Source organism: Colias croceus, chromosome 25 (assembly GCF_905220415.1).
Source record: "Colias croceus chromosome 25, ilColCroc2.1".
NCBI lineage: Eukaryota > Metazoa > Arthropoda > Insecta > Lepidoptera > Pieridae > Colias > Colias croceus.
In genome coordinates this window covers 2,446,275-2,459,747 of record NC_059561.1, presented here as the reverse complement: position 1 = coordinate 2,459,747, position 13,473 = coordinate 2,446,275, and the positions used below count along the sequence as shown (strand labels likewise).

The 13,473-nt window shown below is 32.9% G+C and overlaps 1 protein-coding gene across 1 annotated transcript; it reads left to right on the top strand.

The window, feature by feature from the left end:
- The first annotated feature begins 2,435 nt into the window (after window positions 1-2,435).
- On the top strand, window positions 2,436-6,162 carry LOC123703019 (UDP-glucosyltransferase 2-like). Its single transcript, XM_045650888.1, has 4 exons — window positions 2,436-3,464; window positions 3,906-4,128; window positions 4,755-4,974; window positions 6,138-6,162. Exons 1-4 carry the CDS (start codon window positions 2,649-2,651, stop codon window positions 6,160-6,162), a joined length of 1,284 nt encoding a protein of 427 aa, XP_045506844.1. The 5' UTR covers window positions 2,436-2,648.
- Window positions 6,163-13,473: the final 7,311 nt, after the last annotated feature.

The following is a 13,473-nucleotide window of genomic DNA, read 5'->3' as shown; positions in this document are numbered from 1 at the left end:
CTCAATCACGCCCAAACTACTGAACCAATTTGCATGAAATTTGGTATGGAGATATTTTGATACCCGAGATATGTCCATACCTTTTATTGCGAAATATGTACCTACATTTTCATTACACCCTGCCTGATGGAAACTATCCAAACTGAAGCTGCCGTTTAATTTCTTCTGAAAATCAAGTCACGTAATTGCAAGACTGAAGCGAGGCACTCAAGATATAGGTTGTAACAGCCGCCTAGGGAATGCACCAAATTGGATACTTGAAGCACTGAAATATTTCCTGTAATATATCACAAACTACGTTTTATATTACTTTAAAACAGAAGTGTGCGTGTTGAGAGGGAAATGATGAAATGCGGGAACTGTTATCTGTAGAAATAAATACAATTGAAGTGAAGGACACTTTGTGTTAAATGCATTCGTTCAATGGTGATTAAAATTAATTTCAGTAAGTTTCTTCAAACTCGTATTGTAATGACTGAACTGTTATTATCACAACATAGTAGTGCAGTGATGCTTGAGCGAATTTGTTTTAAAATAAATCTTGTTTTGAACGTCCAAGTGTTACTTAGGTATTTTTGTTTTGAAATGTGAAAGAACTTTTTTAATACGTCTTGAAACTAGCAATAGCATTGAGTTTTTATAATAAAGCTATTGCATGCTATGCCTTCAATCCACACCTCCGTGCCCGTCGGAGTGGGGAGCGTGAGATTTTTTCGTTACGGAATTTCTCGATTCGGTCTCCGCGCTTTAGGCCCGCGATAGAAGCTATGCAATAGCTTAAAACTCTTAATAAAAATAGCGTAAATCCTAAGAGCATGCGATTTTTTATTATTAAACACTGCTAATTTTATAAAAGAGGATAACTCAGAAAATCCCTAATAGATATACTTCCATTAGGTATTCCCTACGGAGTTACAAGGAAGATCACGACCTATTTACTCTGCTAATACATTAATCAGATTATCCTAATGGAGACAAACATTACTAAGTGCAGGTTTCATTCATGCAAATTCATTTAAATACGTGTTATTGTGTTGGATATTATGCTAATGTTGTTACAGCATCGTCATTTGGAATCATAATCAGAGCATATTTGTTACCACTGCAGGGTATAGGTACTATGAAGAGTCAGGCCATAATCCACGCACAATATTTTATGATTTGTTTCTTTCGTATCCTGCGTTGGGAATTGTGTAAGCGAAGAAGTTATGTTTCCGTACCTAATAAAAAAAAATAGATTTATGACAATACCATAAGTACAATTTTTTTAAAGAGCGTATGCATTGTGGCATTATTATTATAACAGCCCCAAGCAACGATCAATGTCATAAATTAATGACGTTTTGCAAGATGACAGCATTAAGTATGAATAATTTTTGCCTTAATTTTTGCCTTGATTTTTGCCGAAAGATCCGTGTAGTTGGTGTAGATAATACCACAGAATACATAAGCTAACTTGAGCTAAACGCTAATAATAGTTACTATAATATACTGATACCAGCGTCTCTTCCAGTACATTTCGGATTATTCCCGTAAACGGTGTATAATTTCCTATTCAATGCATTTGAATCACTTATACCAAGTTGGCGCCGTGTATTCTCAGAATACGCTCCTACAAGTAGATAGTACTTGAGATTCCACAAAACTTGGCTTAAATTAACATTTAGTTAACTACTTCATTTGTTTGAGTTAAACTTACACTTTGTCAAAATTGATACAACTTGCCGTTGCTTCTTTGGTGGAGTGGTTAGTCATGTTGATGTTCATACTCCCTCTCCCTCTCCCTCCCCCTCTCCCCCCCCCCCTCTCTCTCTCTCTCTCACTCTCGAATCGACTAATTAAATCATTATTTTTCTATTCTTTAAAATTTTTTAATTATAGTGTTAATTCTTCATTCTACTATTGTTTTAAATCCCTATCTAAAAATATGATAAATTTCACAAAATATTTGTAAAATTATTCAACTTCAGTACATAATCCAAGCCTAAAACATCCACATTTAAATTCAAACAGCATTCATGTAAAACTTTGAAGCAACTTAAAATAAAGGCTCTAACTATAGACTAAGCCTTTACGTGAATGGCCAAAGTGAGAAACCCTTTAATCACCTTAATTAACGAGTTTAGTGGAGTTACGTTTAATTTATTAATTAATCGTTTAATGTTTTTAGTATGTTCTAAGCTTGGTTTTGTATTTTTATTTACAGATATTTATTTATTTATTGAGGTATTTATTGAAGAAGAAAATGTTACAACAACAGGACATAGGATGGAAATGATGAGACTAAAATATAATGGTATCTTTGATATTTTCTTGAACTTGTATTATAAACACTTTTATCCCATATGGAATCCATCAGCACTATGATAACGACAAAAACGACATAATTATTATGCCACACAATATAAAAAAAAAGTTATTTATATTACGTTAATAACTTTTAAAAGTCATTTATTCCAAAATATGAATTGTGTTTAATGCTATGTATTGTATAATATTATTTTCCAAACACCTGCAGTGCCGTAAACAGCTGAACAAACATCGATTATATTATTTGTTCGCAAACAATAGATGTCCCATTAATTTATGTATTTGTTTTCGAAAACTCGGCGGGGACATTACTTGAAATATTTCATAAAATAAGCAAAATGTTGTGCGTAATATGGTTATTAAGTTTGCATTTTATTTTGGGTGAATCTGCGAGAATTCTTGGTATATTCCCGTCACCACATTTAAGTCACCAGATAGTTTTTAGACCTCTAATGCATGCTTTGGCTCAAAGAGGACATGACGTGATTGTCATAACAACGGATCCTGCTTTTCCTAATGGTGGTGGACCATCTTCATTAAAAGAAGTTAATATCCATAATGTAACCTATCCTTATTGGAGAGAACTAATGCAAGAAGCAAGCAAAGATGTCGCCAATGATATATTTTCGCAAATAAAAGCTGGAAGATTCTTAGTTAAAACCGTGTTCGCAAAACAAGTTCAGAGTGACGAAGTACAGAATGTTATAAAGAGTGGCATCAAATTTGATTTAATATTAATTGAAGCATATTTCAGACCAGCGCTAGGCTTAGCAGAGTCATACAAATGCCCAATAATATCGATAAGTTCGTTTGGTGCGTCATATGGCAATTACGAGAAATTCGGCGCTCCAACACATGCGTTACTTTATCCAAACCTTCTAAGACAACGACTGAATAATCTAACACTGTTTGAAGAACTGAACGAACTGTATACAGATAAAATATTCCATGATAATCTTATAACAGATGAAATTGAATATAATTCTATGAATAAAGCATTGTTTCCTAATGCTCCAGATTTAGCTGAAGTGGACGATAATATTCAAATGCTGTTTATAAATACTCATCCTGTGTGGGAAAGGATTCGACCGGTACCTCGAAATGTCGTTTATATCTCCGGAATTTTAGATAACCATTCAAGATCATTGCCAAGAGTAAGTTTTATCTTTTATCGCCTTTCTTTAACAGATGTTATGGCTTTAGGACCTTAACGACTTTGGAGGACCACCTTTATTACTCCGGTTTTGGGATTTTGAATGTTGAATAGTTTGACTTTACGTAAATTTGAAGAAAATATAACTATAACAATTTATATATTTTTAAAAATTTTCTCCATATTTAAAATTGCGCGTTGTCAAAGGGAAGTCCACATCATCAGTTTTGGGATAAAACCTTTTCGTTCTCAGGTATCGAGCTACATAATATATTCATAGCCAATTTCATCTAAAACGTTGTTAAGGAGAGATAAAAAGACAGAGAAAAAGAGTTACATTTACATTTATAATATTAGTAGGGATTGAATTTTGACGATTGGATGTTTCTATGACTTTTTTAAATAAAAATCTTAAATTGAATTGAAAGATTTTTACTTTCAGGAACTACAATCATACCTGGATTCATCAAAAAACGGAGTAATATATGTTAGCTTCGGAACAAGTGTGAGCACTAAATTGATGTCACCTTTCATAGTCCAGATGTTTGTGAACGTGTTCTCAAAATTGCCATATGAAATATTATGGAAATGGGACGATGACGTGTTGCCAGGAATAACGGATAATATTAAAATTGCCAAGTGGTGGCCTCAAACGGAAATTTTAAGTAGGTTATCCTTAAGAATTTTATTTATTTACTAGCTCTACCTCGCGGTTTCACCCGCATTGCTCCGCTCCTGTTGGTTTTAAGGTGATGATATATAGGCCTATAGCCTTCCTCGATAAATGGGCTATCTAACACCGAACATTTTCAAATCGTTCCTGAGATTAGCGCGTTCAAACTAACAAACAAACAAACTCTCATGCTAAAGCTTTATAATATTATTAGTATAGATTGCCAAAATATAGATGTTTCTACCATTACGGTTACGTAACTTCCATCATATTGTACTGTCTTTTTTTCCCCCCAAACATTCTATTTATAAATACAATAGTTTCTTTTTCCGGCTTCACTCGTGTTTGACATGGATAAAAATATAAAAATTGACTATTTTACTCGGGAAAGATATTGCTTTTCAAAAAATTAAAAAATATTTAAATTCTGTCGAATAGTTTTGGACCCAATCTCGACACGCTTAAAAATGAAGACGCTTCTTAAAATAATCTTATATAATTAAAAAATGTTCTTTTCCATTAACAATATGTACAGACATAACAATAAACATTAAGCATAAAATATATATTTGTGTCGATACCGGTTTATATCATAGTAATGTGTTTCTTCTACTTCAGAACACCCAAATGTTAAACTATTCATCACACAAGGAGGTTTATCTTCCTCCTTCGAATCGATATCAGCTGGAGTACCTCTGGTTGGTATACCAATGCTTTTCGACCAATGGTACAATGTGGAAAATTATGAATACTATGGTATTGGTATTAAACTCGATTTGACATCGCTGACTGAAGAAAAACTTAGGCATGCAGTTGAAACAGTTATAAAGGATGCAAGGTTAGTTCCATGTTTTTGGGCAGAAAGTTCTAGTAAGTTTTTAAATCATTATATTTTATGTTGAACTCAAATTCATCTCAAAAAGTATGTTTTCTGTCTTAGTATCTAAGATAGTTAAAATTATTTCGTTATGACGTATTTCTAGCAATAGATGTTTAGAAAATGTAAAAGTTGTTTTTCCAATAAATTGCGGAACTCGAACCCTGATATCTATGAAAAGTTGGCGATCAATACAAACTTTTATTGTTTAACGTAAAAATAAATGAATAAGTAAAAATTAAATAGGGATAAAATAAACACATAACTAATAAAAAAGACGTATGGCACTCGGGGACTGCCGCGGTTAAGCTATTGCATAGCATGCCTTCAAGCCACACCTCCGTGCCCGTCGGAGTGGGGAGCGTGAGGTTTTTTCGTTGCGGAATTTCTGGATTCGGTCCCCGCGCTCAAGGTCCGCGATAGAAGCTATGCAATAGCTTAAAAATTGACCAAATGTAGCAAATAACATAACACCATGAAACAGTACAATAATTAATCGTAGAATCAACTCCTAATCACATTTATTTAACAACTTTTACAAGTGAAATTATGCTGAAAGTGTGCAAATTGCTTCAGAGAGCATAATTCCTTAACAGAAACTGTCTTGGTTCAAACTGCGCTGATTTACAACATTGCTTTTTTCTGGAACAGCGTAAATCTGTAGCGGAATGAAATGCTTGAATTAATTTTATTTCTTTTTAACGTCTTCTGGTATTGTTAACCCGCCATTGGTGACGTGAATTTGACTTACACCGATGGTGACCCCGGTCTCACGCACCAGGGTTTTTGACTACGAGTTTTTCTGTAATTTGCGGTTCATGCTACTTTTCATTGGGACATATATAAAGTTTCATCTTTTATTGTCAATAAAACATAGTTATTTTATAAATCAAATCTCTTTTATTAGCATAAGACAATATCTTTGGAATAACTAAAATTTTCAAGTATTTTAACAAAGTTTTTTTAAAACTCAAAAATAAAGCAACAATCTTAATTATTTAACAATAAAATTAGGCTTAGTCAGTCTTATGACATTGAAAACATAAAATTAAGTAACATAAATGGTAATACTTCGACCAAAAAAAATATATATATACAATACTAAAATCACTCATCTTCAACAGCCAAACAACTAGAGCAAGTGGGTAGGTACTACGTGCGATCTGGTTCAAAATAATCTGATTCGAAGTCACTTCCAGATTCACTTTCCGATGACGTTTGTAATCTGTCCTCATCAGATACTGCTTCTTGCAAAAGAGCCTCGAGACGACGCTGATTACTTTCGTAAGGCATGCTGAAACAATGTTCACAATTTGAACAAAAACACGAAATTTCTTGTAAAATATCGATCAAATCTAGCAAAACGCTTACTAATAATAGAATTATATGATTAAACAATAAAATTACAACAACAGCTTTATGAAAATAAGTAAAATAAAAAAATACATAATAACCATTTGACTTACTTAGTTGGTGACGCCGGTCTCACGCACCGGGTTGGGGCCAAAAATCTGTAACGTGCGCCCGCGTCGCTATCGCGGGGTAGGGGTAGGGTAGGGGGCGCGAAATTAGGCAGCTACTCGAAACCACAGTGTAATTCGATAAACGATGACAAAAATATTTGGGTTTCTTTAACTGCCCGGTCTCACAGACCAATAGGTCACCAATGGCGGGTTAAGTCTTCCGCGTATTGCACAACACAATGTTTTGTTTGTGATGGATTTAATTAAATAGTGGAATTGGAAAAATATGGAGAATTTTGCTTAATATCTTTTTACCTTTTTTTTTCAATTTCATTCTGAACTATTTAATTTTCCCCCTCCCCCCACCATAACAAAATCACCTTCGAATTTTTTTCATATATTATATAGTCATATATCATACGTATATAGTAAGTATACATAAACTTAAATGTTGTGATAGCCACCATATCTCATGACTTACTTCTGATTGAAGACGATCTTTAGCTGGTTCCACTTATTCCATCAGGGTTGCCAAATACCTCTCCAATTTATAATAGACTAGATTTCCACCCGCGGCTTCGCCCGCATTTGCAAAGGAAAACCCGCATAGTTCCCGTTCCCGTGGGATTTCCGAGATAAAAACTATCCTATGTGTTAATCCCAGTTACCCTCTATAATTATGTGTGCTAAAATTCATTGTAATCGGTTCAGTAGTTTTTACGTGAAAGAGTAACAAACATCCATACTTACAAAGTTTCGCCTTTATAATAGTAGTAGGATATTAGAATATTAGATAGATAGATATTAGATGTCTCGGTCTGGCAGGGCAAAAAAGACTTGCCCTTTAAGAAAATTCTATTTTTGAAACAGATATATGAATATCTGCCCCTTACCCCACTATGGCACACTATTATTCATACTAGGTACATAATAGGTATGTATATAATTCTACCTTCACTATGTTACAGTTATCGAAATAACGTCATCAAACTGCGTAGCATAATAGCAGACCAGCCCTGGAGTGCCGTGGATCGCGCGGTGTGGTGGACGGAGTACGTGCTGCTGCACGGAGGGGCGAAGCACCTGCGGGCCGCCGCCGCCAACATGCCCTGGACTCAGTACTATGAGATTGAATTAGTGCTTATAGTACTAGGTTTTATTTTAATGCTAACGTATTTGTTGCTGCGTATGGTTATGTATGTATTAGCTTCGTATAGACGTGTTACAAGGAAATTGAAGTTACCTTGATTTGAACATGGATGAAAGTTTATAAATTATTATACGTAAAAAGTAAAATATATGCAAATGAGTAAATGTTTCTTTTAAAATAGTATTGTATGTAAGGCCTAGGAAATTTATTAATAAATCTTTATGTTTATAATTATTGACATTTGTTTGGCTGTAGTAGTAGTAGCAGAGGTGGTATTGGTATTAGTTTAAGCATAAAAACACGTTCATTTATTTTTACAAACTTCTTTATTGTATAAAATATATAGATAGATACTATATAGTAAATTGTTTTAATTATAACGAAATGGATGGGAATGATGGATTATGGTAAACCATTATCCATTTCGTTATAATTAAATTAGGTATTTATACCTAATATAATATTTGACACACTTTAAATTACTACGATAAAAACTGTTAGCGAAAATTAATCTTAATCATAAAAAGTTTTCAGTTTAAATTAAAGATCAAAGGAATAAGTTTATTTTGGTTCTTAATTAATTTAAGAACGTTATAAATTCCAATAGATTTTTAATCTATCGTCTATTTTGACAAATATCTTGCTAACAGTAATATAATATTATTCTATGTTAGATATCCGTAGGATAATATTGATAACAATTTCTTTAATCAGGACGCTTTATAAGTGGCTATTTAAATTAATCTGATAATAATATAAAATTATTATATATATTATATATAAATAAATATATCCAAACTTTCCTTGAATCTGAAAAGGAAGAAAAATATTAGTGCCATAATAGGTATGTGAAAAAAGTTTCAGAACTCGCTAGTCTGCGAAGTAAAAAGGGGTTAAGTAATTACCAGAGAAAATATACCGACCATAGTTAGTAAGTCAGACAGAGTCAATCGTAAGGTTGCTTTTCCTCCAATAATATGCGAGGAGAAGTAAGCTCACAGAACATATTATATACTCAGGGGAGAGTAAGCTATAGTATCGCTTGAGTAATCTAAGTAACAGTCGTAGTAAACGCTTGAAACTTCAATCTAAATGAAGCAATATGATTGGATTGGACAAACATATTCCTCGCTACACAATACACATCCTCGCACATTATGCGTGGAAAAACAACCTTACGATTGACGCTGTCTGACTTACTTACTCTGGTCGGTATATTTTCTCTGGTAATTACTTTCAGTACATACAGACATAGGCTATAGACTTCCCGACAAAATAGAGACGACTTATATTGTTAAGTTTATTAAACGTCTTGTTGTAAATAAAATCCAGTCAATAAATTTCAGTCTTTAGAATGTATTCAACTCCGAAATTACGGCAAATTACATTTAAGCAGATTTAGAAAAATAAGTGACTCAAATTCTAATATCTCAAAGAAAATGAGTTTTACACAACTTATTAAAGGTATTAAATTAATAAAGGCCCTATTAAAAAGTCCTATTATAAACAAAATCCAATCAACTACGTGTTTTATCATTATTTACAAGCCGCAAACTACGTGGGCTAATATTTTTAGGATCGAACGTCAACTAAATAATATATGGGGGTAGTTAAAATATGGTATGTCAAAATAGAAATATCGTTCTTGTCGCCCGGTTTACACAAATTGGTTTCTTCTGATTTATGGTCGAACGCGACGCACATAACTTATAAGGTCAGTTTCTAATAAAATGCAATTGACGTGGTTTCAAAAAGAAATAGACCGTACTATATAGTTTAAAGCAAAGTCGCTTCCCGCTGTCTGTCTATGTATGCTTAGATCTTTAAAACTACGCAAGGGATTTTAATTTTTAAGCTATTGCATAGCTTCTATCGCGGGCCTTGAGCGCGGGGACCGAATCCAGAAATTGCGTAACGAAAAACCTCACGCTCCTCACTCCGACGGGCACGGAGGTGTGGCTTGAAAGGGATGCTATGCAATAGATTTACTGCGGCAGTCCTCGAGTGCCACACGTCTTTTTTTAATAAATACAGTGATTTCTGATGAAGGTTTCATTAGTATATAAATTTTTTTAAATCCTAGAGTTAAGTTTGAACAGTAATGTTTTTATTATAATCTAATATGACTCTCGTCGCGTTTGGCAATTGTTCATTGGAATTACAAGCTTCAGAAATAACTGTGTTTTATTTGGTATCCCACTTCTATCCCTATCCCTATAACAAGTATAGATAAAAAATACTCATAAACTGCCAGCAGTTTAGGAAGTTGAAGATGATGTATATGACTTACATGGCTGAAAAGTTTTTTGGGTAATTTGAATAATTAAATGTTAAAGTGTTAAATGTGTTGATTGCATCATATTATTATTTGTAAGCTATGTCAAAAATAGGAACAGCTCTTTTCTACATGCAAAGAACAACCAGATTTTTATCAATAAAATTTATTATTATACTAACTAACTAATTAACATACCATGTATCTGTTGAACAAAACTTTATATTGTCTAGCAAATATTAGACCACGGCACAAGTGAGCCTAACTCACCAAATTACTAAGTCGAGCCCTCATTACGTCTCTTACCAACGAAACTTTGACCAATTCTCGCAAGGTTAAATGGATTACACTGAAATATTTATTTGGCGGTTACCTAATTAGAACTTCTTAAGTTCTTAAGTAAAACATGAATTTTTGATTTGAAAATTTTGAGTGTAATAAAATTTTTAAAGGGGCCTTTGCCTTAATTTTTACAATTTTTCTACCTCACTATATTTAGCAGGATAGTTGAACCATAGAAGTATATTAAAAATTGTTCTAAATAATATTCTTAATAAAAGCTATTGCATAGCTTCTATCGCAGACCTTGAGCGCGGGTACCGAATCCAGAAATTGCGTAAAGAAAATCCTCACGCTGCCAACTCCGAGGCACGTAGGTGTGGCTTGAAGGCATAGCATGCAATAGCTTTTCCGCGCCAGTCCCCGAGTGCCACACGTCTTTTCGTCTTTTTTATTTATATAATAATAAGCATAAATAAATTATTCTATATAAATATATATTATAATATAAGCTACATAATAATATGTTTGATATTATGCATAACACATGATTAATAATTTCCATGTTGCAGTTTGATAAATTTCTAATTGAAATGCACATTTTATAGAAAATATATTGTGTTTAATTATTATTGAGCAAAATATTATGAGAAGACTAATTTAAAATTCAAATTTGATCCGCAAACAATGTATATCATGAATAATCGACGTATTCATAATTAACGTTTCTTTATGGCCTAATAATATAATATCAGTTAAGTAATTTGAAATAAGGTATGACTTAAATTTTGGTAGAAAATAATTAGAATTAAGTAAAGTAAAAAATATTTATACAAGAATCAAGCATACAATCTCGTTGATATTTATGGCATTATGGCTGTTAACACAGTAAATTGAGTAGGTATAAATTATTTGAACCAAGATGCCCACACTAGACTCGTGGCCTGTATTGTGAGCATCAATACAAAAGTCTATAGGATTAACAATTGAGGAATGTTTTCTTTTGCATTATTTTTAATGTTGAATGTAGTGTAGCGATAAAACTCGGAGGAAGAGAAAAAGTTAAATACTTACTTTGGAAACCAAATTTAAGATTATTTTTTACGAACAGCAAAGTGATACAGCAAAAATATTTAAAAAAACCGTCTTTAGAATTTAAATTACAAAACCAATATACTTAATATGTCACTATTGAATAGTATTTTGTAAAACATTGTCCGTGTAATTCGCAAAATTCTAACAAAGGGAAATAATTAATTGGTAATATTCGATAACCACTTATTTATAATATTGCTATAATTATTATTATTTGTTATTATGTAATGAATATTGCTAATTCTTCTTATTAGAATTTAGTAAATGCTCCTAGTATAATACTATCACATACTACCAATCACATAAAAGAAAAGTGATAGGTATCATATGTTCCGTAGTTAACAAGGATTCACATCCAATTATATACTCAGAAGTCAGATATTCCACGAAAGAGATAATACAGCGCAAAGATTGGATCGCTGATTCAAACATGGTTTCTAGGAACACACACGCGTAGAGCAATAACCGAAATTATAATTATGTCAATACTACTATGTCAACATTTCTGTTTGAATTATAATAGATTTCTCAACACGAAGGTCGATGACGCTTCTGAACACTCTCTCTTCCAAACACTTGTACATACCACGTTAGTTTGTTCTAACAATGGCAGCTCGTTTATGTATAATATATTTATTTTTCGTTTGTGTGTGTAATGGTGCTAGGATATTAGGAATATTTCCAAACCCATCAATCAGCCATCAGTTGGTATTTAGATCGATAATGCATGAACTTGCAAAACGGGGAAACGATGTTATAATCGTCACGCCTCAACCAGCATTTTCTAAAGGAACAGCCCCAAAAAGCTTAACTGAAATTGATATATATAATATAGGTGCTTCATTCAAAGGGAAAATGGTTTCAAATCGGACTGGAAATAAGAAAGATTCCCTTCCAGAAATCAGGAAGGTGATTGAAACCACAGTAGAGATTATGGATCTTGTGTTTGAAAGTCCGAGTGTCATGAAACTGTTAAAGTCGAAGGAAAGAATTGATTTGATAATTCTAGAAGGTTATGTTCGATCTGCTTTAGCACTGTCGCATGTTTTTAAAGCACCGGTAATTCTAGCAAGTTCGTTTGGAACTATTCCATATACAAATTCCATGTTAGGTGGTCCTACACATTCTTGGATTTATCCTTCTATGTTTCAACAAAAGTTGTATAACTTATCTATTATGGATAAAATTAAATCTCTAATGATGTACAAGGAAATGGACGATATAATGGATTCTGTTGAGGATAGTGAATCTAATGTGATTCGTAAATATTTTGGTGAAGGATTGCCAAATATTAAACAATTGGAGAAAAACGTTCAAATGTTGTTTGTGAACTATCATCCTCTTTGGGCTAACAATCAACCACTGCCAACAAATATGCAATTTATAGGTGGAGTACATAAAACGCTTGATGAACCTCTGACTCAGGTACGCACTTTTCATTATATTTATGATCATATTATGAATATTGAAATTATAATGAAACAGTTATTGATTTTTTTAGGATTTACAAAATTATTTAGATTTGTCACAAAATGGTGTCATTTACGTAAGTTTTGGCACAAATGTAAATCCATCTGGCTTGCCAGGCGAGGGGATGAATAAAATAATGAATGTTTTGTCCAAAATTCCGTACGATGTTCTATTTAAATGGGATTCGGATAAGATTCCTGAAGAATTCCCTAATATTAAATTCGCAAAATGGCTGCCGCAATCAACTCTGCTCAGTAAGTTAATCAATCTCTCATTCTAACTTCTATCACGTCAAAAATAAATAGGCATGTTGCTAAGTTCTTGAAGTGGTTGGTATGTATGGTTGCAAATCTAGAACTTCACTATTTTTTTATAACTTACTAGATTTCCGCCCGCGGCTTCGCCCGCGTTTGCACAGGAAAACCCGCATAGTTCCCGTTCCCGTGGGATTTCCGGGATAAAAAACTATCCTATGTGTTAATCCAAGTTACCCTCTATATGTGTGCTAAATTTCATTGTAATCGGTTCAGTAGTTTTTACGTGAAAGAGTAACAAACATCCATACATCCAAACATCCATACATCCATACAAACTTTCGCCTTTATAATATATGTAAGTATATTAGATAAGGAACCAGGTATTTAGGTATCAATCACTTACATGTAAACTTCAACTTCAAAGCTGATGAAAGAACAAGTCAACAAATTTTATATGAATTGTTGTTTTTA

Bases quoted from the DNA above. Each gene is read 5' to 3' on its own strand.
- LOC123703019 (XM_045650888.1), top strand. From the start codon at position 2,649: ATGTTGTGCGTAATATGGTTATTAAGTTTGCATTTTATTTTGGGTGAA. The intron at 3,465-3,905 runs GTAAGTTTTATC...TTTTACTTTCAG, and splicing joins ATTCAAGATCATTGCCAAGA to GAACTACAATCATACCTGGA. The intron at 4,129-4,754 runs GTAGGTTATCCT...CTTCTACTTCAG, and splicing joins GCCTCAAACGGAAATTTTAA to AACACCCAAATGTTAAACTA.